The sequence below is a fragment of the Lissotriton vulgaris genome, chromosome 3_1, assembly GCF_964263255.1.
Source record: "Lissotriton vulgaris chromosome 3_1, aLisVul1.2, whole genome shotgun sequence".
NCBI lineage: Eukaryota > Metazoa > Chordata > Amphibia > Caudata > Salamandridae > Lissotriton > Lissotriton vulgaris.
In genome coordinates, this window is record NC_141689.1 from 952908463 (window position 1) to 952936098 (window position 27636).

General features: G+C 47.1%; 1 protein-coding gene across 2 annotated transcripts in view; it reads left to right on the top strand.

The window, feature by feature from the left end:
- Window positions 1-27636, top strand: part of GKAP1 (G kinase anchoring protein 1) — an 863343-nt gene that overhangs the window by 495695 nt on the left and 340012 nt on the right. For both annotated transcript variants that reach the window (XM_086961315.1, XM_086961316.1), the window contains exon 7: window positions 793-945. In XM_086961315.1, coding sequence (XP_086817441.1) covers window positions 793-945 — 153 coding nt within the window. The remainder of the gene's footprint in view (window positions 1-792; window positions 946-27636) is intronic.

Genomic DNA, 27636 nt, shown 5'->3' on the forward strand with positions numbered 1-27636 from the left:
GAAAAACAGCTGAATGTGGCGCATGTGAGCGGCAGAGATCGCTGTGCGACATACAGGTCACCTGCTGCAGAGGTTGGCTTGTTAGAATTAAGAATCATTTTCAGTACTGGCAAGGGTAACTCACCCTTTCTTCTCAGATTGATTAAAAAAAAAAACATACTTTGACAATAAGCCCAATTAAGTTTTTTGTGTACTACATTTATTTTTTCCCACCTCAATACGTTCCCTCTCATCCCTACTCATAAAATCAGATTTTATATATTTACCCTCACTCTCATGGAGATGAATAGGATGTCATTCAATTAATCCCATAGACACAGTAATACACTAATACATTCTCACTCCTGCCAACGCAGGAATGCACCGCCTCCTCACCAACTTAGATATTGTTGTAATTACTTATTGTTTGAAATTGGATACCATTGCGAAAATCCTCATTCTCCTCCACTCAAGCAAGTTAACTGACTATTGCAGTCAAAGTACAGTGAGAAAGCTTTGAAATGTAACTTTTTATAAATGTAAAAATTAAAAACAAAATGTTCCTCCATTTAATAAATAAATAAACAATTGTGGAACATAGTTCACGATCGTTCACAATTAGAATGTGTGCAGGTGTTGATGAAAATGCAGGGGTAATGGTCCTTGTTCACTGAAAAGGCTTCTATTTCGAAGGTGTCTCAAACCTTGCACCATTCCACATCCCTTTTTCTTATTTTTAAGAAGATTTCATTAAACATTGGTTTTTGTAGGTGTTTTTCAAGGATTTAATCAGATACTTTGTGTTTTTTGCAGGAATTGAGGTCTCCGCAGCCCTTATCACAGGAGGGTGAATTTTTCAGTAGACTAGAAGATGATGTTAGTAAAATACTAATAAGAGAGAAAAAAAGAAGAGAGCACACAGATGTAAATGATGTGGGAGGCATTGTATCTCATGAATACAGTCCGGTATGTACATATTTTATTAAAGTAATGTACTAGTTCTTATTTGTGTAATGCCATTTAGTTTCTGGATTGCTTTTATATATTTCGGTTTGGATACACTTTACAACACTTCTCCAAATAGGTGGCAAACTAGTAACATATTACGATGAGTATTGAATTAGATCAGTTGTGGCAGTTGAAGAATACAATACAACAAAATTCCTCCCCCAATTCCTCACCCTAGGTTCTAAAGTACCAGATTTATCTCGCTGGCTGTAGAAGTCTTGCTTAGTATATGGTACACACTTATTACAGTGAAGGACCTTGCACTATTCCAGACAACCCCAACCCTTATGGTGATTTTAGTAGTTTTAGACAACCTTAGAAAGCTCTCTAAGTGGTAGTTGTAGAGAGCAGCCTTCAGGCTTATCTTGAAGGAGTGTTAAGCATATTGTTTTCCCAGATCTAATCATGTAGTGTAGGTTAAATTGAAATGAACCAAACAGTGTGTACATATAAAATAGTTATATTCATTACACAACACTCACTAACACATTGGTATATCTCCTACCCGGAGATATATACACACAAATACACAAGACTACTTAAATTGTAACAGGTAAGTAAGGACAAAATCCAGTGGTCTCCATGGGGAGAGCTGACCATATATTAAGAATGTGGAATGTGAACTGTGACCGTAGTCCGGGCTTGGACCAGGCTACTCAGAGGTGCTGGGGACAGAAGGAACCACCCAAGGTAAGTACCCAGTAACCCCACGGAGGCTGTGTGCAAGAGTGGAGAAACAACCACATGTCCAATGGAAGTCAACGTAGATATCGCAGTTGCAGTATTAAAGAAGTACCCTTTCCAGTAGATCCTGAAGAAACCCTGTGAAAGACAAGGTTGGGGAGTCACCCCACCTGTGGATACCCCTTGAACCAGGATACCTACATCAGGGAAGCCAGGTGCGAAGTGACGTCAGAAGCCACCGTAGACCACAATGGAGGACTTCAGTTAGATGCTGCTGGAGAAGACTGTGCAAGAGTCCTGTGGAATCCAAGGGTGGATTCTTGAAAGGAGAACCTGCAAGCAGAGTCGACACTGTCTATGCGTCTCGGAGGTGAGTAGGAGGCACGGAAGAACAATGCCCAATGATGACAGACGGTTCAAAGGAGTTGACCTTGCCGCTGCAGCTGTGAGGATCAGGTGATGCTGAGGAAGACCAGGAGCCGTGCACAAGTTGTCGGAAGTCGTGCACCAGGGGTCGGTGTCTGGTGGGAGCACCAATAAGCCCTGGCTGCTGCAACAGGCATGGGAAGAGAAGGAGTAACCTTGAGACTATCAAGGTCCAAGGGAATCTCTACAAGCAGGGGAGTCAGAGCAGGCGTCCCAAGCAAGCAGGGGAGCCACTGAAGCAGGAGAAGCCCCTCAGGAGTTGTAAGAGGACCTCGAGCAGCTCACCAAGAAGGAAAGCCCACTGTGCAGAGGATGCAGTGAAGACACTGAACTTGGCAGGAAGAGATGCTGGAGCTTCTTGTTGCCCGAAGATCTCTGGAGTGCAGAGCCAACAAGCCTTGGCAATGGCAAGTTGATGCGGGGTTTGGTCCTAGAGGTTCCGACGAGGGATACTGGCCTCAAACTTGCTGATGGAACAGATCAGGCCTCAAGGGTGTTGCAGAACCACCACTTGTGTTGCTGAGCCATTCGAAGTCTGTGGAACGTCAGGAGCAGCAGTCTGGTCAGCTTCCTTGTGGTGTCTGCAGGAGAATGATTCCTACACTCCAGGGAGATTACTTTGGGTGTCATTGATGCCCACAGGTCTGCTGAGGATCATGGAAGAGACACAGACATCGAAGAAGACTTGCAGAACAGCGAGACCAGGAGCAGCAGGAGTTTTCCTTGATGCAGTCTCAGTTCCAGGCGAAGTCCAAGTGTCCAGAGGGTCGAAGAATGACGTGGTTTCAGGCTTGAGTCTAGTCCCACTACAAATCTGAGGACCTACCTACGGGTAAGCCCTCAAAAACCCTGGGAAGAGGGCTATGACGACTCTGGGGGGGTGTCCCTCCCAGAGGAGGTACTCGACGGAGGGGAGGATACTGGCACGTCCTTTGTCCAATTTTGCGCTAGAGCGGGATCCAAGGGCTCCCTGAACTGGCTCAAACTGGACTATGCAAGGAAGGCACCAAATGTGCCAAGCAGTCTGGTAGCAACCAGGGCCCACACCCCAACCTAATACACGAAGTCCTGTCTGGGAGGTGGTCACTCCTCCCTCTGACAGGAAACCTATTGTTCTATCCCCTGCTCGAGCTCAGCAGGAGGGCAGAATTGTGTCTGGAGTCAGCAGCAGCACTAGCTTGAGCTCAGATCCTGAAAGGCTGTAACTGGGAGCCCCCAGTACATGGGATCATACTTACAACACTGGAATCGGTGTTTAGGAATGATTGCAACATGTTTGATACAAAACATGACTGGGTTCAGTGCAGCCACTATATAGTTAGACATCTTGTAATGACTGATGTCCACTATTTCTATTAAAATGGCTGACTGCACTGGAGAATCGCCTCTGAGGTTTGTAAGGGTGTCCTGTTCATTCGGGGCACCCTCACACTTATAACCAAGCACCCTGCCTTCAGGACTGAAAGGCCTGCTAGAGGGATGACTTTAGGTTTTAGTTGTAATGACCTCAGATATAAGGAAACTTACATCTGTTGTTAGAGGTGCAACCACCAATTCACACAGGTTGCAATGGCAGGCCTGTAGTCACAGTCTGAGTGGTCGCTCAAGGCTGGCACAATACATGCTGCAGCCCATGGGAGACCCTGTGGACCTATGTCCTGGGTACCTTTGTACCATATACCAGGGACTTACAAGGGTACACCAGTAGTCAGTTGTGGGGGTACCCAACTACTTGCCATGTCAAATTTAGGGAGGAACCACCGTGACTGGGTTCCTGATTAGCAGGATCCCAGTCAGACTAGTCAAAAAACAGCCTGACAACAGCAAAAAGTGGGGTAACCATGAAAGCAAATCCAACTTTCCTACACTGTCCTATGACTAAACATTGATAATTAGCCAAAGGCGATCGTCAACAGTCATCTGGCTATGTTTTTGCCTCTCAGAGCACAAAAAACATTCCCTTGAAAGCCTGAATGTGAAAAACAACCTTCCAAACCACCACTTTTCTGCCTTCTCCTCCCTCTCAAGGTTTCTTTGGATGTACTGATCTGTACAAAACTTGACACGTCAAAACCTAGCCACTTTCTCGAATTGCTTTCCAGTTGTCACGCAGATATGTCAAAATGGTGCCAAACTTACTAACAAAAAAATGTTTTCTCAGTGAAAACTGAATCTTAGTCATAATGAGAAATGTCCTAGCAATCTTAAAGGAAAGTAACTGAAAGCAAACATTAGTTGTAGATTCATTACCTTAGAATTACCCCCAGGCGTCAGACTGATTCCAGAGAAATGTTTTCTTAGCAGTTCCCCTGCGCTTCGGGTAGGTGGCGTCGGTCGACTCCGGCGTCGTGGTCGCTGGGATGGGGTTGCAGTGTCTACTTAGACCATGCCCCTGTGCGTTGACATCGGCTCTTTCTTTTTCCACGCCAGCCAGCACAGAACCGGAGCGACCTTGCCCCTTAGTCACTTTTTGACTAACCTTTTTTTGATTTTTTTTTTTGTCTACGTTTTTTGAGTCTTCCAACTCCTGGTGCACACAGGATGTCCAGCTGTTGGCCCAGTTTCAAGACTTGACACCTGTCACAAGTTGATGTCGGTCACCGATCCGCACCTCGTGTACCTTTGGTGCCTGGAGCGCGACTAAGACCCGAAGTCGTGCTCCGACTGCCGGGCCCTGAACCCTGAAGTCTTTGCGGGAGCAGTCCTGAAAGCTTTTGGAGGCCAGGCAATCCGCTCGAGGTCCCGGTCGAGGGGAAAGTTACGGGACCCGTCGCGGAGCCAGCACCATTCATCATCGAAGTCTTTGCACTCTTCGGGTAGGTCAAAGCACAAGAAGAAGCACCCTCAATTTCCGCCTTCTCCACGTCTTTCGACCAAAGCGACTCAGGACCCGGCGCGTCCTCTCATTCCGGCTCCTCCTTCACGGCCCGTTGGGACAGCTCCGCACGTCCTTCCCTTTCCCAAAGGGGGAGCAACACCTGCCCAGATTTGTCAATTTTACGAAGCTCTGCACAGCATCGTTGGGCAGCCAGACTCCAACGGCGCGCCTTCGGGCCCCACAGACTCGGCTGGGGGTCCTGGGTCAGGGTTCCTATGGATCCAGGCCTGGATCCGAATCAGTGCCGGTTGACCTCGCGGTACCTTCACCTGCGTGGATTCCAGTGACAACGCCCCCAACATCAGTTGAGCCCCCAACCAGCATTGACCCCTGCCTCACCCCAGATGTGGATACAGCACTGGACCGATGTCTGTACCAGGGTCAGAGTTTACTTTTGTCCCTCTGTTCATCCCTGACGTTCCCTACCGCCCTGAGTGGGAGGCTGAGGAGGACTGGGAGGGGTCTTATGACCCTCTTGCAGACCAGCTTGAGGAACCGACTGAAGAGAGGAGTTGGGTGATGCCAGTGGTCTGGACACCTCCCCAGACCTTGGTATGCTTTCTCCGCCTGCAGTGGCAATGGAGGAGGGAGCCTCCTACGCTGTGGTGTTGCTTAGGGCGGCGGAGGCCATGGGACTCGAGCTTCCTATGATGGCTGTCGGGGCTAACCTCCTGACTAAGGTGCTTCAGCCGGTAGCAGCCTCTTCGGCGCCTCTGTTGCCTTTTAATGAGGCCCTCACTGACATCCTTCTGGGCATTTGGTCACAGCCCAGCACAGGGGCCCCTGTAAACAGGATGAAAGCCCAACGCCACTGCCCGTCCCTGGGCAATCCACCTTTCCTCTCCTGACACCCTACTGCTCCCCCAGATAGGGAATCTAAAAAGCTGGACCATCTTGGGAAGGTGATGTTTGCTTCCGCCAGCTTAGGACTGTGGTCGGTGTACACCGCATGTCTCTTGGGCCGTTACACACACACGGTGTTGGATACGGTTGCGCAAGTGCTGCCACAGTGCCCAGAGGAGGCCCGGGCCGTGCTCACCCATGCAGTGGCTAAGGGGCTTGATGCAGCAAAGTTTTCCATCCAGTGTGGGCTTAATACAGCCGACTCACTGGGTAGAACAGTTTCAACGTCAGTAGCCCTGAGGCGCTATGCCTGGCTCAGAACATTTGGCTTCTGTGGAGATGTGTAATCTACCCTTTTGGACATGGCCTTTGATGACAATGCGCGTGAGCGTTTCAAGGACTCTAGGCCTACGGCCAGATCCTTGGGCCTCGCAAAAACTTCTTGCCCCATGCAGTCTTTTGCCCCTTTCATGGCTACAGAAGGGGTGCCCATCCATGTTCCACTGTGCAAGCTACCCAGTCTCTGCGTGGGCGGGGACATGAGACCCTGCGGCGTGGGTCTGAGGCCAGCGTGCTGGTCGGTCCACCAATGCCCCCTCTGCAGCAGACTCCAAACCTTCTTAGTCCAACCTTTCAGGGCCACCAGTTGCCAGTGGGTGGCAGGATTCCCAATCACCTCCTCCACTGGCACAACATAACGTCGGACAGGTGGGTTTTGATGATAATCCGAAGGGGCTACTCCCTCCCCTTCGAGACTACCCCTCCCTCCATGCCACTATCACTCCATCGCATGTCGAAGGATCATTTGGCCCTTCTCCGCCTGGAAGTTGCGGCCCTCCTAGCCAAGGGAGCGATCGAGCGAGTCCCTGTGCCAGAAGTAGGTTGTGGTTGCTCCTCCCACTGATTCCTGGTACCCAAGAAGTACAAAGGCCTGCGTCCTATCTGGGACTTCAGGAATGCCAACCTCTTCCTCCAGAATGAGAAGTACAAAAGGTTAACCTTCGCTCAGGTCTTGTCTGCCCTCGACCCTGGAGACTGGATGGTAGTGTTGGACGTGCAAGATGCTTATTTTCACATCCCCATCTTGCCTGCCCACTGGCAATACCTACGGTTCACGGTGGGCCACAAGCATTTTCAGTTTACAGTGCTCCCCTTTGGCCTTACCAGCGCCCCTCGGGTGATCACGAAAGTGATGGTGGTGGTCGCAGTTCATCTGCGTAGATCAGGGGTTCCAGTCTTTCCCTATCTCAACGACTGGCTGTTAAAGGAGGACTAGCCCCAGGCTGTCATCTCCCACCTCCAGGCTACAGCGGACGACCTGCACTCACTCTGGTTCACCATCAACGTGCCGAAGTTGCACCTGATTCCCTCTCATAAGCTCCTTTTCATTGGAGCGGTTCTGGATACAGCACAATTTTGGGATTATCCTACCGAGCAGCAAGTCCGGGATAGTCTGGCTATGATACCGATATTTCATCCTCTATCCTTGATTTCGGTGAGAATGACCCTGAGGCTGCTTGGCCTCATGGCCTCCTGCATCCTGCTGGTATATCATGCCAGATGGTATATGCAGCTCTGCAGTGGGACCTGAAGTTCCAGTGGGCGCAGTATTAGGGTAATCTTTCTGTTGTCGTCCAGATCTCGCAGGGGACTGCAAGTCAGTTGCATTTGTGGCTCACGAACCAGGATTGTGTCAGTGGTAGATCCCTCTCCCTTCCCCAACCAGAGTTCACAGTATAGACTGATGTGTCACTCCTGGGATGGGGCGGCCACATGGGAGAGGCGAGAGCAGAGGCGCCTGGTCTCCGGCAGAATCTGGGCTCCACATCAACTATCTGGAGCTCCGGCGATTCCTCTTGCACTGAAGGCATTCCTTCCTTCTGTCAAAGGAAGAGTAGTGCAGGTTTGCACGGACAACACCACCACCATGTGGTACTGCAACAAACTGGGTGGGATGAGGTCCTGAGCCCAATGTCAAGAGGGTCTTCGCCTTTGGACATGGCTGGAACATCAGGGCACATCCTTGGTGGTTCAACACCTGGCGGGTTCCCTGAACGGCAGGGTGGACTAACTCAGCCGCCTGTGCATGATGGACCACGAATGGCGTCTTCACTCGGCGGTGATGCAAGGTGTCTTTGAGCAGTGGGAAGAACCTTGGTTAGATCTATTTGCCACCAAAGAGAACGCACAATGTCAGCAGTTCTGCCCGTTAGAATTTCCAAGGTGGCACGCGCTCAGCTACGCCTTTCGTCGCGAGAGGAATTGCGGCCTCCTGTACTCCTTTCCACCTGTACCACTTCTACCCAAAGTGCTGAAGAATATAAAGCGCAACCGGGCCAAAGTAATTCTTGTGGCTAGCGGACTGGGCACAAAGAATCTGGTACCCTGAGCTCTTGAGCATGGCCATCGATCCTCTGGTCATTCTGCCTCTTCGGGAGGATCTTCGTTGCAGAAGCAGTAGACTGTCCCCCCTACCTGAACCTGTCCAGCCTCCACCTCCTTGCGTGGGGAATTAGCGGCGGCAGTTGACAGCTTTCGACCCTCCTCCCGAAGTCTGTAATGTCATTTTGGCAGCTAGGCTTCCCTCCACTAAAACGGTATAGGCCTGTAGATGGAACACATTTGTGGTATGGTGCACAGCAAAGGCTGTGGATCCCCTTTCTGCCCCTCTTTCAGAAGTTCTCCTCTTCATTCTTTCTTTGGCCCAGCAGGGCTCTGCTCTGGGCGCTCTTAAAGACTATCTTTCGGCCATTTCGGCTTTTCTTCACCTTACTGATCAGCCTCCTATTTTCAAGTCCCCCATTGTAAACAGATTTTTGAAGGGCATTACTCATCTCTTTCCTCCTTCTCCTTTCGTAATGCCTCAGTGGGACTTGAATCATGTACTTACTTATCTTATGTGTGCTCCCTTTGACTGCTTTCCTGCTTGCATCACCTCTGCTCGCAGGGTTAGTAAGCTTCAGGCTGTCTCTTCCAAACCTCCCTTTCATGCTGTCCCTCTGGACAGTGGTCCTTCGTAGGAGGCACTCTTTTCTGCCCAAAGTGGTGACCTCTTTCCACATATGTCAGACCATCACATTGCCAACCTTCTTCCTGCCTCCGCACCCTTCCAAAGAGGAGGAGAGACTCCACCGTCTGGATCCAAAACGTGTGGGGTCCTTTTTCCTTGACCACATTAAAGACTTCACGTGGACGATCAACTCTTCGTGGGTTTTGTGGATGCCAAGAAAGGTCGGGCAGTGCTTAAACGTACCATCTCTCGAGGGTTGTCCTGTGCATCAAGATCTGCTATTCTTTGGCAAAAAAAGGAACCTCAAGTAGGACCACACGCCCGCTCTACCAGGGCGACTGCAGTCACTACTGCTTTGGGACGTGGAGTTCCGCTGGTTGACATCTGCCAGGCAGCCACGTGGGCATCATTGCACACGTTTACAAAGCCTAATTGCCTAGACCGCAGAGAGGCTATTTCTGCCGTTCTATTCTCCAGGACTCCCTGGTGTGAACTTATTTTTCAGACCCATATCCGGGGTTGGTATTGGTGGGTATCGATTTTAAGGTAAAAAATCTATAAGTAATGGTCTCTTTCAGATGAACAAGTTACTGACCTTCGTTAACACTGTATCTGTAAGAGACATACGTTAGTAATAGATTCCTTACCAACCCACCCATCCTCCCTGTTCTGCAAACTGACTACTAGGGATAGGGACTCCCTTACAGGTCCCTAGTTTTATGCACCAGTGGTCAGTGTCTTGTTGTATGGCTTTGCTTTTCTGGCGTGGAAAGTCGTGTCCGAACTGACATCTGTGAGCAAGGGCGGCGTCTAAGTAGACACTGCGTCGTCATCCCGACGACCACGACGACAGACGCGGAGCTGACCAACGCCACCTACCGATGCGTAGGGGTACTGCTAAGAAACAATTTCTCCGGATCCAGTCTGATGCCTAGGGATAATTCTAAAATAAGGAATCTATAACTAATGTAAGTCTCTTGTGTACATTGTTCCCAAAGGTAAGTAATTTGTTCTTCAATTTAACAACCTTGTTCAGAAAACCAAACTATATTTTCCACAACACCAGGTAAAACAAGCAAAAACATGAACCAATCAACAGTATTTTATGCTCTGAAGAGATGTCCTTCCTACCTCCTTTTTCTTCTAACGACAGCCACAGTATTTCTCCCAAATATAGCTTTACTTGGTCTTCTGTTCAGTTCCTCATACATAAAAATCATGGTTTTAATAAAGAGTTCACTACGATAGAGATCATCATTTATTTGTAATACAATGAAATACAATGATATTAGAAGGTACCTTTTTTACTTACTAAGAAACCAAGTTATTTCCAAAGCCCATAGTTAAACAGATTGAGGTATACGGGTGGGAAATTAGAATATCCCAATTCTAAGTGAAGCCATAATCCTGGCCTCCGTGCCCTAAATAGAACTGAAACTTTCCTTTAGGTTTGCTAGGAAATGTTTCTTTGTATGTCGGTACATGCGGCGAGGATGCATGTTTAAAGCTTACTACTAGAGGCGCCACATCCACAGTGGGTTTGAAATAAAATCTCTTAAATGTGGAATCTCAGGATCATTTGGCAGCATTCATAACGTCCTCAAGCCTCGCCACAACAGAAAAGGCTTTGGAGGCCATGGTGCCTCATGCAGAGTGCACTCCGACTAGTTTGGTATCTACACCTGCTTCTTGCATGACCCAACTGAGCCCTCCGGCAATCGTACGAGACTAGATTGCTTTGCAAGGTTTATGAATTGAAATGTGCAATTGGATTTGTCCCATGGATCTCAGTTCATCAGTCATACACTCCTATGCTTGCAGGCTTTACACGAAAACAGACCATGGGAGGTTACCCGTATACCCAGTTGAGACCTAGGTGATTACTGTGTATACCAAATAACTTCTAAACAGGTAATAGTAAAGGACATGTTCGAGGCATGTGGGCTACTGAATTCATATCTGTGCAAAGATCGCCGCCTAGTGTTGGGTCCGGATGATTGCACCTTGTTGTCCTGGAAGAGTCTTCGAAGTATCACGAGATAGGTGACTCCTCCTCTGGACTACAGTGCTCATGGGCATCTTCTCCATCCTCAGATTGTTTTTTTAGGCCATTCGGTTCGGATGTTATTTCTATACTCCAACTTCGGAATCAAAACTAAACTTTTCTAAAGGTCAAAAGGCCTTCGACTTCGACGGTATTTTTCTCGCTCGGTACTTCTTGACTCGATCGAACTTTCCATCTCGACCCGTTCGTCGACGCGGGCCGTTGGGCCTTTTCGACGCCACGTGGGCCTTCCGTCGATGGAAAGGAGCCTGTTCAAAAGGTGCCCACAATGCCACTCCAAGTTCCCGCATACTGACAAACACTCAGTATGCAACAAGTTCCTATCACCAGACCACAAGGAAGAAACCTGCCCAGCCTGTGCCCAATTCCGTTTGAAGAAAACCATCCGGATTCGACGGGCCGCTAGGCAAGAGATGCAGCGACAGGCACCAGAACCAGACAGCATCTTCGATGATGACCAAGAACTTCCAGTTGCGGCAGATTCGGACCAAGAGATCGTCACCGTCGAGGACCACTCGGACTCCGATGACGAGATTCCACCAGGGCAAATCATGAGTACACTGCCCCCGACACCGATTACCCCGTTACCAAAGGCTCCGGTCGAGGCATCGCCTAAAGGCCTTAGCCAAGATCCAAAGAAACATTCAGCAGCCCCGCCGTCCGGCTGTGCTCCGAAACCAAAGACTAAGCCTTCAGAGACCCCAGGTCCAAGTAATGTTATCCCTAAGAAGGTTCTAGAACCCAAAAAGGTTGTCGACCCGAAGGTCGTCGACCCGAAGAAGGCCGTACAGCCTAAGGTCGTCGACCCGAAGAAGGCCGTCGAGCCAAAGGGCGCCGACCCGAAGAAGGCAGTCGACCCAAAAAAGGCAGTCGACCCAAAAAAGGCAGCGCTGCCGAAGATCGTCGAACCGAAGAAGGTCGCCGACGCAAAGGGCGCCGTACCGAAGCCTGTGGTCCAGCTGGAGAACGCTCCAAAAAAAACGGTCGATTAAAAAAGCCATCGACTCGACAAAAGTAGTCAACCTAAAAAACCAGTTGAGCACAAAAAGCGTATCTAACCGAAAGACCCGGTTGATCCGCAATCACTCGTCGAGCCGAGAAAGAGCAATAAGGCACTGAAAGTCGTCAAACCAAAAAAGGTTATCGACCCGGAGGCAATAGTCGGTCCAAAAAAGACTAAGCCAAAGAAGTCAAAGCCACAGCCACGTACAGTGGAAGAAGAACTCTTCCATCCAGATCCATCAGACGACCAGGCAAAAATATATATAAACCCTGAGACTGGTTAAGTCACAATCCTACAAAGGAAGAAGAGACCATTGGACACAGACTCTCATTCCCCATTCCTCTAAAGAAGAAGGACTTTGGGACTTCTTCCTCTAGACCCTTCATTATCCAGTATTGGGGTATCTTTCATAGATTCACATGCCTGAATCATACTCCCGCCTCGACGACGGGGAATGATTCAGGCATGTGAATCTATGAAAGATACCAATACTGGATAACTGTAGTTACAGGTAAGTAACTTGTTTTCTTATCCAGTATTGGGGTATCTTTCATAGATTCACATGCCTGAATCATTCCCCGTCGTCGAGGCGGGAGTATGATTCAGGCATGTGAATCTATGAAAGATACCAATACTGGATAACTGTAGTTACAGGTAAGTAACTTGTTTTCTTCCTTTCTATCCCACTATGCCTACTACGCCTTTTGCTCCTTACTCTCCTTCTCACTCTGGGGACAATGAGGGCGACACAAGGGAAGATCCTCAACATGATTGTGACTATCCAGAGGATCCTAACCCTCAAAATGAACCATGGGGTGAGCCGACTGATCCATATGACACGCATCCCATCCCTGACATCTCCTCATACCCAACAAAGCCATCACCTACTGACGACACCATTGTCTTCAACCAGCTAATAGATTGGGCAGCGCAGTACCACAACGTAGACATGCACAATGACCCTATAGACGAAGATTTTTTATTTGACACCTTCCCTACTTCAGAGAAAAATGTCAGAACACTTCCTATGCTAAAAGGGGTATTAAAACACGCGCCTGATATATTTAAAGATACAGCCAGGGCACGCGTAATCAATCCCAGAATTGAAAAGCAATATAGAGCGGCCCCTACAGACCCTACCTATATCCGAGGTCAGTTACCATCAGACTCACTAGTGGTGGCTAATGTACACAAAAGGGCCAACTCACAGACAACAGGAGAAGCTCCACCTCCTGATAAAGAGTCCAAAATACTAGAGGCCTCGGGTAAAAGAGTAGCATCACAAGCCTCCAATTCATGGAGAATTGCAAATACACAAGCTCTACTAGCTCGTTATGACAGAGCACACTATGACCAGCTTGAAAGTTGAATGCAACACCTGCCTGAGCCTTTCAAAGCCCAAGCTAATGACCTCATACAGGAGGGAAAATGTATTACAAACACCTCCATTAAATGTGCGCTTGACGCAGCTGGCACTGCAGCCAGGTCCATTAACACTAGCGTCTTACTACGAAGACATGCATGGCTGCGTATTTCTGGGTTTAAGAACGAGGTGCAATCCACCATTCTTAACCAACCAGTCAATCAAGACTGCCTTTTCGGCCCTGCAGTCGACACCATTTTAGACCAAATGAAAAAGGATACAGAAACTGCAAAATCAATGGGTGCATTGCAGTTTCAACAACATAGAGGTTTCTTTCGACGCTCCTCATACAGAGCAGCTACACAGGGCAATACTTCAAAGACCTCATCTACATGCAAAAGCAACACCCAAGGTTCCTTTCACAAGAACTCCAACAGAGGAGGTTATAGGGGCAACAATAATAAGGGAAGAGGACGTGGAGGCAATAACACCAGAGCTTCCACTGCCGCAAAACAGTGACTTCATCACACTACCTCCAGACCATCTAACACCGGTCGGAGGCAGAATCCAACAATTCCTACCAGTCTGGAATGCAATTACCACAGACAGGTGGGTGAAACAAATTATCCAGTATGGTTATTGCCTAGAACTCACTTCTACACCACCAAACATACCCCCCAGGCACAGTCCTATGTCCACAGAACACATCACCCTGCTACAACAAGAGGTGAAATGCATGCTGGAAAAGAGGGCCATAGAGCCAGTCCCTTTCCAACACCAAGGGACAGGAGTATACTCACTATACTTCCTTATTCCCAAGAAGGACGGTTCCCTCAGACCAATATTGGACCTCAGACCCCTAAATCAATACATACTGTCGGAGCACTTCCATATGATCACACTACAGCAAGTGCTCCCGTTGCTCCAGCAAGGAGACTTCCTAGCAACATTGGACCTCAAGGATGCGTATTTTCACATACCCATCCATCCAGCTCACCGAAAATATCTCCGGTTCACAATAGAAGGTCAACACTACCAATTCAAGGTTCTCCCCTTCGGAGTAACCACGGCTCCAAGAGTATTTACTAAATGCTTAGCGACAATAGCTGCACATCTCAGGAGGTAACACATCCACGTGTTCCCATACCTAGACGATTGGCTAATACAAGCAAAATCGTACGAACAGTGTGCAAGAGACACTTCTCAAACACTTCAGCGGCTACACAGCCTAGGTTTTTCGATAAACTACCCAAAATCGCATCTACAACCATCCCACACACGAGATCTGGGAGCTACTATAGATACCTCAGTGGCAAAGGCATATCCAAACTCCGCGAGGATAGCCAGCATGCAGATGCTCATTCGCAAATTTCTGCCACAACACTCTTTGCCAGCTCGAGTCTTCATGCAGCTCATAGGCATGATGGCCTCCTGCATATTCATTGTCCCCCATGCCAGACTTCAAATGCGTCCATTGCAAGAATGCCTAGCACGGCAGTGGAACCAAGCTCAAGGACAACTAAAAGACCTAGTGTTGGTATATACAGTCTTGCTTACAACTCTCTGCAGTGGTGGAACCCACAAAACCTTTCAAAGAGGCGACTGTTCCAAGAGCAAGTTCCACAACTAGTACTAACAGCGGACGCATCACTAACCGGTTGGGGAGCCCACCTACTTCAATGCACAGTCCAGGGGCTCTGGACAATGAAACAAAAGAAACTGCATATCAACCAACTAGAGTTGCTAGCAATATTCCTATCCCTAAAAGCATTATAAAAAATATGTGTACAGCAAGACTGTGTTGATCAGGACGGACAACATGACAGCCATGTACTATATCCAGAAACAGGGAGGAACACACTCTCCACAGCTGTCCCACTTGGCACAGAGCATATGGAAGTGGGCAATTCCAAAAAACATCTTTCTCCTGGCAGAACACCTCCCAGGGAAAGACAATCAAATAGCGGACCTGCTCAGCACACACAGCCAACAACTAAACGAATGGGAGATTCACCCCCAAGTTCTCCAGCCATTCTTCAAACAGTGGGGGCACTCAGAGATAGACCTGTTTGCCACAAACGAAAACTCAAAATGCCAGTACTGTGCCGCCAGGTTCCCACATCCGTTATCACAGGGCAATGCAATATGGATGAACTGGTCAGGCAGATTTGCGTACGCCTTTCCCCCAGCACCACTGATTCCGCTGGTGGCACGCAAACTACGGCAACAGTCACTCACACTGATCCTAGTTGCTCCCACATGGGCGAGACAGCCATGGTACACAACGTTCCTGGAGCTTTCAGTAGTTCCTCATCAAAGGCTGCGCCTCGCACCCCATCTTCTGACTCAGAACCACGGAGAAATCAGAAACCCAGATCCCAATCAGATGAAGCTAATGATCTGGCTCCTGAAGTCTTAGAATTTGGATACCTTAACTTGCCTCCAGACTGCATGAACAACATTAAGGAGGCAAGACGACCAACTACTAGAGCGTGCTATGCAGCTAAATGGAAGAGATTTGTTATTTACTGCAACAATAACCAAATCAACCCATTAGATGCTTCCATACAGAACATTATATGTTACCTGCTGCATCTTCAAAGATGCAACCTAGCATACTCTTCGATAAGACTACACCTCGCTGCTATAGCAGCATACCTTCAAAACAGGCAACACCTTTCACTGTTTAGAGTACCAGCAATCATGGCTTTTATGGAGGGTCTTAAAACGGTGATTCCTCCAAGGCACCCACCTTCCCCAGTCTGGAACCTAAATGTAGTACTTACCAGACTTATGGGACCTCCTTTAGAACCTCTACACTCATGTGAATTGCTATTTCTAACATGGAAGGTGGCATTCTTGATTGCCATTACCTCACTCAGTCGAGTTAGCGAGCTACAAGCACTAACAATTCATGAACTCTTCATGCAAATACATGCCAACAGGATAGTTCTTAGAACAAATCCTAAGTTTATGCCAAAGGTCATATCCACTTTCCATATTAATCAATCAATAGAACTGCCAGTGTTCTTCCAAAATCCACAGTCAGTAGCTGAAAGAGCCCTACACACACTGGATGTAAAGAGAGCTCTGCTTTATTATGTGGACAGAACTCACAGCCTGATTCATCATTCTCCCGTTTTGCGAGCCCCTAATAGCGATTCATAGCGAATCGCTATTAAGGACTCGCAAAACATGTAGGAATTGCATAAAGAAATGCGATTCCTACATAATCCTTATTTGCGATTAGCAAATTGCTAATCGCAAATAAGGAATAACTCGCCATTCATTCCAATGGGCCAAAAGGCCCATAGAAATGAATGGGGAGTATTCCTTATTTGCTATTAGCAATTAGCTAATCGCAAATAAGATAACGATTTGAAGGGTGCCAGGGGTGTCCAAAGGACACCCTGTAGCACCCCTCAAATGAAATTTTACACAGGTGTTGCACACACACATGTCCAAAGGACATGTGTGTGTATAACATGCAACTCAGAAAAATGCATTTAAAAGCATTTTTCTGAGTTTTCGCAATTTAACACGAGGTCTGACCTCGCGGTAAATTGCGGCCAGAAATTGCGAATTCGCAAAACAAAATTGGATGATGAATTGCATTTAAGGAATCTCAAATAGAGATTCCTTAAATGTAATTCCTCGCAAAATTGCGAGCTCGCAATTAGCGATTTTTGCATTTGGGATGATGAATCCCAAATGCAAAAATCGCACGCGCAAAGGGCCAGATTCTCAGAATCTGGCCCTTTGCGAGCAGATTACGGCTTTATGAATAAGGCTGAAAATCATTTAGAAAAACAAAGCAATTATTTGTTGCTTTTTCACCACAACATATCAAAGTCAGGAATAGCCAGATGGATAGTTAAATGCATTCAAATATGTTATCAAAAGGCTAAATGCACTTTAACTGTCACCCCAAGAGCACACTACGTGAAAAATGGGGGCATCCATGGCTTTCGTAGGAAATATTCCTCTTGAAGACATATGTAGAGCAGTCACATGGACTACTATACACACTTTCACAAAACACTACTGTGTAGACGTGCACGCAAAGCAGCAAGCTACTGTAGGCCAGGCTGTCCTCAAAACTCTTTCAAACTGCTGCAGCTGGCACAGGTAACCACCGCTAGAGGAGATACTGCTATATAGTTTATGCACAGATATGAATCCAGCAGCCCACATGCCTCGAACGGAATATGCTACTTACCAGTATGCAACTGTTATTGGCATGTAGGGCTGCTGACATTCATATCGCCCGCCCTCCTCCCCGGTGCCTGTTGTAGCTGCAGCATTATCTTTTGCATGGCCATCTCTTACTTTACTATCTCCATCTCTGCCACAATGGCGAAAAACAATCTGAGGATGGAGAAGATGCCCATGCGCACTGTAGTCCAGGGGAGGAGTCACCTATCTCGTGATACTTCGAAGACTCTTCCAGGACAACAAGGTGCAATCATCCGGACCCAACCCTAGGCGGCGATCTATGCACAGATATGCATGTCAGCAGCCCTACATGCCAAGAACAGATGCATACTGGTAAGTAGCATATTCCTTTCCGAAAACATGCATAATAGTTACAAGGAGGATGAGACAGGGAGGCATTAATAGTTGTTGCAACAAATGCAAAGAACAGTCTATGTTTAAACAAGGTGGATGAAACACTATGTTACAATAAATGTACCTGTAACCTGTACAAACTGGTGCTCATGTGTATGCGTGAAAAACAAGGTGAACGATGCAAGTGACAAGTGAAATAGCACAAAGGAAACAATATTGTCAATATATACAAAATATACTAAAAACCTATTGTGGTTCAAATTCATTTACAAGAATTTAGAGGACCTAGGTAATTTTGCTGAACTCCAGAGATTGCGCCAAACATTGCACTGGTTGGTCAATGGTGTTTCGACTTTTAATCAGTTCAGGTCATCTTCAGGACCAGGTTACAGATTTTAAGTGCTTTCAGAGAAGGAAAAAAGAAAATAAAGTAAGGTTGCAACCAGGATGCAACCATTGATCTCTTTTCGCATTTGCCTCACAAATAATATGCAGGTAGCCCTTTCTCTTACTCCCCTCGACCAATTTGGCCATTCTGGCTCTTAACTCTACCCTAGCTTTATTATTTTCTTTTTTCTTTTGAGGATACAATCTTATGTCTAGAACTTTCAGGTACCAATCTCTTCTGCCCTGTATCGAGGGCCACTAGGAGGACTTGGACCCACTGATATTCTTCAGAATTCTTAACATGGTAGGCAGTGGCAGAAAGGCATACACAGGAAACCTGTACTCCGCTCTAGTCTGAATGTGTCTCCTTGAGTGTGTGTTCTGGGAAACTCCAATATGCAGAAGTGTTGACATTGCACATTCTCAACAGTGGCAAAAAAAAATCCCCACTGTTAGATGATGCCCTGCGCCAACTCAGGATTCAGTTGCTTTTGGTGATCTGCCAGGCATCGCTTGTTGAGCTTGCCTACCCTGGCGTTTAAAGATCCTGCCAGGTGGTTCAAAATCAGGGATATCCCCTGATACTCCAGCCAACTCCAGGGGCAGTGCCTCTTGGTATAGGACCCTGGACCCCACTTTGCCCTGCTTATTGCTGCACCTCAAGGTGGTGGTTTGGTCAGTGAGACTCTGCAACAGGTTCCCTTTGATTGACAGCAGTAAGACATTCAACACCAGGTGGATGGCCCACAACTCCAACAGATTTATGTGTAGTGACCTTCAGCTAGAGACCATAGTGCTCCGACAGCCCAGCAGTGACATATCTGTCACCACTATCAGCTCTCTATTGCCTCCGGTCAGGTTGCGGTCGAGCAGCCACCCCTGCAGATCTTGTGCAGTCTTCTCTGAAACCTGAATGATGTCCAACAGGTTTCTTTGGTGCTGGGCTCACTGAGACTTCAGATCCCACTGCATAACCTGCACATACCATCTGGCAAAGTGGTCAAGTAGGATGTATGAGGCCAGCAGACCAAGCTGTCAAAGAGCTGCTCTCACCAAGATTCAGTATTAACGTTGAAACATCCGTATTATAGCCCAGAGTTGCTGCACTCTTTGCGACTGAAGAAAGGATCTGAATATCACTGTGCTCTGATTAGAACCCATGAAAGTGAACCTCAGCTATCCAGGTAAGGGAAAACTGGTGTCCCTTACTTCTGAAGGTGTACAACCACCACCGCCGCCATCACTTACAGTAACACCCGAGGGGCTTTGACAAGGCTGAAGGGGAGCATCAAACTGAAAATGCTCCTTGCCGACCACCAGGTAACATCTGTGGGGAATTCAAAATGGGCATATTTAAGTATGCATTCTGAAGGCTCAATGCAAACATTCAGTCCCGTGGATCCGGTCAGACTGAACTAGGGCCTGTGTGAGCATTTTGAAAGTGTCCTTCCTAAGGAAGGCATTGTAAAGGCGAAGATCTGTAATAGAATGAAGGCCTCCTTTCTTCTTCAGCACAAGAAAATAGCAGGAGTAACAACCCATCTATATTTCAAAAGTCAGCAACTTCGTGATAGCCTCTTTGGCTAGCATAGGCTTCACCTCTTGCAGCAAAATGGATAGGTGCTCCTCTGAAAATTGCTCAGAGGTAGGAGGAACCTGTGCTGGGACGGAAAGAAAGGAGACTGCTTAACCCTGCTGGACGTTCTGGAGGATTCAACTATCGTATGTGATGGGCTGCCACCCTAGGAGGCAGACGCTGCATGGGTGTAGGTCTGAGAAGCACGGTGCCCCTGTTGACCTGCGCAATACCTGCTTGATCCCAGTCACAAGCCATCCACGAAAAAACTGGGGTGTCTATTGGCTGCAGTGGCAGGGACTGGTGTTCTCTGTACGTCAACCCTCTAGAGTAGCTTTGGCTTGACTGAAACTGCTGAACTGGGGTGGAGCGGCCCAAGGAATGTGCCGGGTCTTTGCTTTCTTTAAAGCTTATAAAGGCAGAATCAGCCTTTTGGCTGAGTAGGAGGGGTCCGTCAAAAGCATATCAACAGAGGTATACCTGCATGTCCACAGAAAAGCCAATGTTGTTTTTTACAATGTTACCACAGTTGGAGATGTCATGGCCCTCTCTGATGGTAACCTTGAAGTGTTAGAGTGCAGGAACTGTTTAGATGGTAAATCTTTAGGGCAAGGCATACTCATTCCGTTTTTCTTATGTAGCCAATTTTGATGGTGGGAAGGACACAAAGTGCAGCAAAAATGGCATTTGCGTAGGACAAAATTTCTATATTTTGTGCTGCAAAATGTTCTAACACATACTGAAATATCCCGGGAGAGTCTGCGCAGTCTCCACTTCTAACATTTTTAAGCAGTTGGAAAAGCCTGACTGCTTTTTTGACGAGGTTGCTGATATTGGGTGGATAGTAATGGGCAGGTAATTGGTGAGGTTCTCTTCCAGGGGATCCTCATCAATAGTCCTAAGCATTAAAATATTCCCGCCCATGCGCGGGACCCCGGAAACACTGTATTATATGTGCCCCACATATATATACTCATATATAAAAGGAGTTGAACATTTTCTTAAGACTCGTCCTGCTGAATATGTTTTACACAACAAAATGATAATGTCATTAATCAAATGGTGTCTTGACAACAATTACTTTGCATTTGGTAAGGACTATTACAGGCAAAAAAGAGGAGTAGCTATCGGGGCCTGCTTTTCCCCGAGCTATGCGTGTTTGCACGTAGGGTTCTGGGAGAAGCAGGTCCTCATGGGCCAATATCAATATGAAATGGACAATAGGATTTGTTTATGGTTGCGTTTTATAGACAATGTCTTTGTTATTTGGAGAGGAGACAGTCTGAGTGCCATGGAATTTGTAGATAAAATTAATGTAAATGATTACAATCTATTTTTTACTTCACATCAAAGCACCAGTAATATTAAGTTTCTTGATGTTCAGGTAATGGTTACAAATAACAAATTGGCAACAACTGCTTATAGAAAACCGACAGCAGGAAACGCAATCCTCAATGCGTCTAGTGCACACCCCAAGCATTTGATAGCTAGCATACCCTATGGCGAGGTACTGAGACTCAAGCGGATTTGTAGCTCCCCCGAAGAGTTTGAGAAGTGTAAAGATGAAAGCATAGAAGCATAGAAAGACTCTGTGCCAGAGGATATACACAAGAAATACTCAATACAGCCATCAGTAGAGCTGACAATAAGACAAGAGCAGAATTATTGCCTACACATAGAGAATCTGAGGGTGATATAGGATCAGAAAAAGACACAGACGCCGAGACTGATAACTACATTCAGCAAGCAAGAGCGCTAGATAAGAGCCATATTGAATAAAAATTGGCCTATTGTGCTGACTGACCGCATTTTAAAAGAAGATCTCCCTAACAAACCACAGGTGACTTTCAGGAGGTGTAAGAACATGGCTGCTCAGCTGACACAACCAGTAGGGGCCAGAGTAGCTGCTTCCACTTGGATGCCTGTTAGAGAAGGTTTCTTCAAATGCTCCACATGTCGAGCATGCACCTTTGGTGTAAATACCAGCAAATACAGCACACCCTTTAGTAACAAGCATTAGAAATGCAATCGGGCTCGGATTTATTTGAGTTTGAGCTAATGACATTGTAAATGCCAATGTATTGTTGCTATGTGTTATGGAGTGTGTTCATGTGGTGTGTACTGCCAGTGATCTCCTTGTGAGTGTGAGAATATTGCAACACTTGCCTGTGATGTCCTTCTTGTGAGTGTGAGAAGCTTGCACCTCTGCTGCCTGTGGTCTCCTTGTGAGTGTAAGAAGCTTGCACTGCTGCTGCCTGTGATGTCGTTCTTGTGAGTGGGAGAAGATTGCACCTCAGCTGGCTGTGGTCTCCTTGTGAGTGTATGCACTGTCATCGCTAGCCTGTAGATATGCACTGTCATCGCTAGCCTGTAGATATGCATTGGCTTCACTAGCCTGTAGATATGCACCGTCATCGCTAGCCTGTAGATATGCACTGTCATCGCTAGCCTGTAGATATGCGCTGTCATTGCTATCCTGTAGATATGCGCTGTCGTCGCTAGCCTGTAGATATGCATTATCATCGCTAGCCTGTAGATATGCACCGTCAACGCTAGCCGGTAGATATGCTCTGTCATCGCTAGCCGGTAGATATGCACTGTCATCGCTAGCCGGTAGATATGCACTGTCATCGCTAGCCTGTAGATATGCATTGGCTTCACTAGCCTGTAGATATGCACTGCCATCGCTAGCCTGTAGATATGCTCTGTCATCGCTAGCCTGTAGATATGCACTGTCATTGATATCCTGTAGATATGCGCTGTCGTCGCTAGACTGTAGATATGCATTATTATCGCTAGCCTGTAGATATGCACTGTCATCGCTAGCCTGTAGATATGCACTGTCATCGCTAGCCTGTAGATATGCTCTGTCATCGCTAGCCTGTAGATATGCACTGTCATCGCTAGCCTGTAGATGTGCATTGGCTTCACTAGCCTGTAGATATGCACTGTCATCACTAGCCTGTAGATATGCATTGTCATCGCAAGCCTGTAGATATGCACTGTCATCGCTAGCCTGTAGATATGCACTGTCATCGCTAGCCTGTAGATATGCACTGTCATCGCTAGCCTGTAGATATGCTCTGTAATCACTAGCCTGTAGATATGCACTGTCATCTCTAGCCTGTAGATATGCATTGGCTTCACTAGCCTGTAGATATGCACTGTCATCGCTAGCCTGTAGATATGCGCTGTCATTGCTAGCCTGTAGGTATGCGCTGTCATTGCTAGCCTGTAGATATGCGCTGTCATTGCTATCCTGTAGATATGCGCTGTCATTGCTATCCTGTAGATATGCGCTGTCGTCGCTAGCCTGTAGATATGCATTGGCTTCACTAGCCTGTAGATATGCATTGGCTTCACTAGCCTGTATATATGCACAGTCATCGCTAGCCTGTAGATATGCATTGGCTTCACTAGCCTGTAGATATGCACTGTCATCGCTAGCCTGTAGATATGCATTGGCTTCACTAGCCTGTAGATATGCGCTGTCATTGCTATCCTGTAGATATGCGCTGTCATTGGTATCCTGTAGATATGCGCTGTCATTGCTATCCTGTAGATATGCGCTGTCGTCGCTAGCCTGTAGATATGCATTATCATCGCTAGCCTTTAGATCTGCACTGTCATCGCTAGCCTGTAGATATGCACTGTCATCGCTAGCCTGTAGATATGCATTGGCTTCACTAGCCTGTAGATATGCATTGGCTTCACTAGCCTGTATATATGCACAGTCATCGCTAGCCTGTAGATATGCACTGTCATCGCTAGCCTGTAGATATGCACTGTCATTGCTATGGCTTCACTAGCCTGTAGATATGCATTGGCTTCACTAGCCTGTAGATATGCACTGTCATCGCTAGCCTGTAGATATGCTCTGTCATCGCTAGCCTGTAGATATGCTCTGTCATCGCTAGCCTGTAGATATGCTCTGTCATCGCTAGCCTGTAGATATGCACTGTCATCGCTAGCCTGTAGATATGCATTGGCTTCACTAGCCTGTAGATATGCACTGTCATCGCTAGCCTGTAGATATGCATTGGCTTCACTAGCCTGTAGATATGCGCTGTCATTGCTAGCCTGAAGATATGCTCTGTCATCGCTAGCCTGTAGATATGCTCTGTCATCGCTAGCCTGTAGATATACACTGTCATCGCTAGCCTGTAGATATGCTCTGTCATCGCTAGCCTGTAGATATGCGCTGTCATTGCTATCCTGTAGATATGCGCTGTCGTCGCTAGCCTGTAGATATGCATTATCATTGCTATCCTGTAGATATGCACTGTCATCGCTAGCCTGTAGATATGCTCTGTCATCGCTAGCCTGTAGATATGCGCTGTCATTGCTATCCTGTAGATATGCGCTGTCGTCGCTAGCCTGTAGATATGCATTATCATTGCTATCCTGTAGATATGCACTGTCATCGCTAGCCTGTAGATATGCTCTGTCATCGCTAGCCTGTAGATATGCGCTGTCATTGCTATCCTGTAGATATGCACTGTCATCACTAGCCTGTAGATATGCTCTGTCATCACTAGCCTGTAGATATGCTCTGTCATCGCTAGCCTGTAGATATGCACTGTCATCGCTAGCCTGTAGATATGCATTGGCTTCACTAGCCTGTAGATATGCACTGTCATCGCTAGCCTGTAGATATGCATTGGCTTCACTAGCCTGTAGATATGCGCTGTCATTGCTATCCTGTAGATATGCGCTGTCGTCGCTAGCCTGTAGATATGCATTATCATCGCTAGCCTGTAGATATGCACTGTCATCGCTAGCCTGTAGATATGCACTGTCATCGCTGTCATCGCTAGCCTGTAGATATGCATTGGCTTCACTAGCCTGTAGATATGCACTGTCATCGCTAGCCTGTAGATATGCATTGGCTTCACTAGCCTGTAGATATGCACTGTCATCACTAGCCTGTAGATATGCTCTGTCATTGCTAGCCTGTAGATATGCGCTGTCATTGCTATCCTGTAGATATGCACTGTCATCGCTAGCCTGTAGATATGCACTGTCATCGCTAGCCTGTAGATATGCGCTGTCATTGCTATCCTGTAGATATGCTCTGTCGTCGCTAGCCTGTAGATATGCATTATCATCGCTAGCCTGTAGATATGCACTGTCATCGCTAGCCTGTAGATATGCACTGTCATCGCTAGCCTGTAGATATGCTCTGTCATCGCTAGCCTGTAGATATGCACTGTCATCGCTAGCCTGTAGATATGCACTGTCATCGCTAGCCTGTAGATATGCAGTATCATCGCTAGCCTGTAGATATGCATTGGCTTCACTAGCCTGTAGATATGCACTGTCATCGCTAGCCTGTAGATATGCACTGTCATCGCTAGCCTGTAGATATGCGCTGTCATTGCTAGCCTGTAGATATGCGCTGTCATCGCTAGCCTGTAGATATGCTCTGTCATCGCTAGCCTGTAGATATGCATTGGCTTCACTAGCCTGTAGATATGCACTGTCATCGCTAGCCTGTAGATATGCATTGGCTTCACTAGCCTGTAGATATGCACTGTCATTGCTAGCCTGTAGATATGCGCTGTCATTGCTATCCTGTAGATATGCGCTGTCATTGCTAGCCTGTAGATATGCATTATCATCGCTAGCCTGTAGATATGCACTGTCATCGCTAGCCTGTAGATATGCACTGTCATCGCTAGCCTGTAGATATGCATTGTCATCGCAAGCCTGTAGATATGCACTGTCATCGCTAGCCTGTAGATATGCACTGTCATCGCTAGCCTGTAGATATGCTCTGTCATCACTAGCCTGTAGATATGCAGTCATCGCTAGCCTGTAGATATGCATTGGCTTCACTAGCCTGTAGATATGCACTGTCATCGCTAGCCTGTAGATATGCTCTGTCATCGCTAGCCTGTAGATATGCGCTGTCATTGCTATCCTGTAGATATGCATTGGCTTCACTAGCCTGTAGATATGCATTGGCTTCACTAGCCTGTAGATATGCACCGTCATCGCTAGCCTGTAGATATGCACTGTCATCGCTAGCCTGTAGATATGCACTGTCATTGCTATGGCTTCACTAGCCTGTAGATATGCATTGGCTTCACTAGCCTGTAGATATGCTCTGTCATCGCTAGCCTGTAGATATGCTCTGTCATCGCTAGCCTGTAGATATGCACTGTCATCGCTAGCCTGTAGATATGCATTGGCTTCACTAGCCTGTAGATATGCACTGTCATCGCTAGCCTGTAGATATGCATTGGCTTCACTAGCCTGTAGATATGCGCTGTCATTGCTATCCTGTAGATATGCACTGTCATCGCTAGCCTGTAGATATGCACTGTCATCGCTAGCCTGTAGATATGCGCTGTCTTTGCTATCCTGTAGATATGCGCTGTTGTCGCTAGCCTGTAGATATGCATTATCATCGCTAGCCTGTAGATATGCACTGTCATCGCTAGCCTGTAGATATGCACTGTCATCGCTAGCCTGTAGATATGCACTGTCATCGCTAGCCTGTAGATATGCTCTGTCATCGCTAGCCTGTAGATATGCACTGTCATCGCTAGCCTGTAGATATGCACTGTCATCGCAAGCCTGTAGGTATGCATTTGCTTCACTAGCCTGTAGATATGCACTGTCATCGCTAGCCTGTAGATATGCGCTGTCATTGCTATCCTGTAGATATGCGCTGTCATTGCTATCCTGTAGATATGCGCTGTAATTGCTATCCTGTAGATATGCGCTGTCATCGCTAGCCTGTAGATATGCTCTGTCATCGCTAGCCTGTAGATATGCATTGGCTTCACAAGCCTGTAGATATGCACTGTCATCGCTAGCCTGTAGATATGCTCCGTCATCGCTAGCCTGTAGATATGCTCCGTCATCGCTAGCCTGTAGATATGCTCCGTCATCGCTAGCCTGTAGATATGCACTGGCTTCACTAGCCTGTAGATATGCACTGTCATCGCTAGCCTGTAGATATGCATTGGCTTCACTAGCCTGTAGATATGCTCTGTCATTGCTATCCTGTAGATATGCACTGTCATCGGTAGCCTGTAGATATGCATTATCATCGCTAGCCTGTAGATATGCACTGTCATCGCTAGCCTGTAGATATGCACTGTCATCGCTAGCCTGTAGATATGCCCTGTCATCGCTAGCCTGTAGATATGCACTGTCATCGCTAGTCTGTAGATATGCATTGGCTTCACTAGCCTGTAGATATGCACTGTCATCGCTGTCATCGCTAGCCTGTAGATATGCATTGGCTTCACAAGCCTGTAGATATGCACTGTCATCGCTAGCCTGTAGATATGCATTGGCTTCACTAGCCTGTAGATATGCACTGTCATCGCTAGCCTGTAGATATGCATTGGCTTCACTAGCCTGTAGATATGCGCTGTCATTGCTATCCTGTAGATATGCACTGTCATCGCTAGCCTGTAGATATGCACTGTCATCGCTAGCCTGTAGATATGCGCTGTCTTTGCTATCCTGTAGATATGCGCTGTCGTCGCTAGCCTGCAGATATGCACTGTCATCGCTAGCCTGTAGATATGCACTGTCATCGCTAGCCTGTAGATATGCACTGTCATCGCTAGCCTGTAGATATGCACTGTCATTGCTAGCCTGTAGATATGCTCTGTCATCGCTAGCCTGTAGATATGCTCTGTCATCGCTAGCCTGTAGATATGTACTGTCATCGCTAGCCTGTAGATATGCGCTGTCATTGCTATCCTGTAGATATGCGCTGTCATTGCTAGCCTGTAGATATGCGCTGTCATCGCTAGCCTGTAGATATGCACTCTCATCGCTAGCCTGTAGATATGCGCTGTCATCGCTAGCCTGTAGATATGC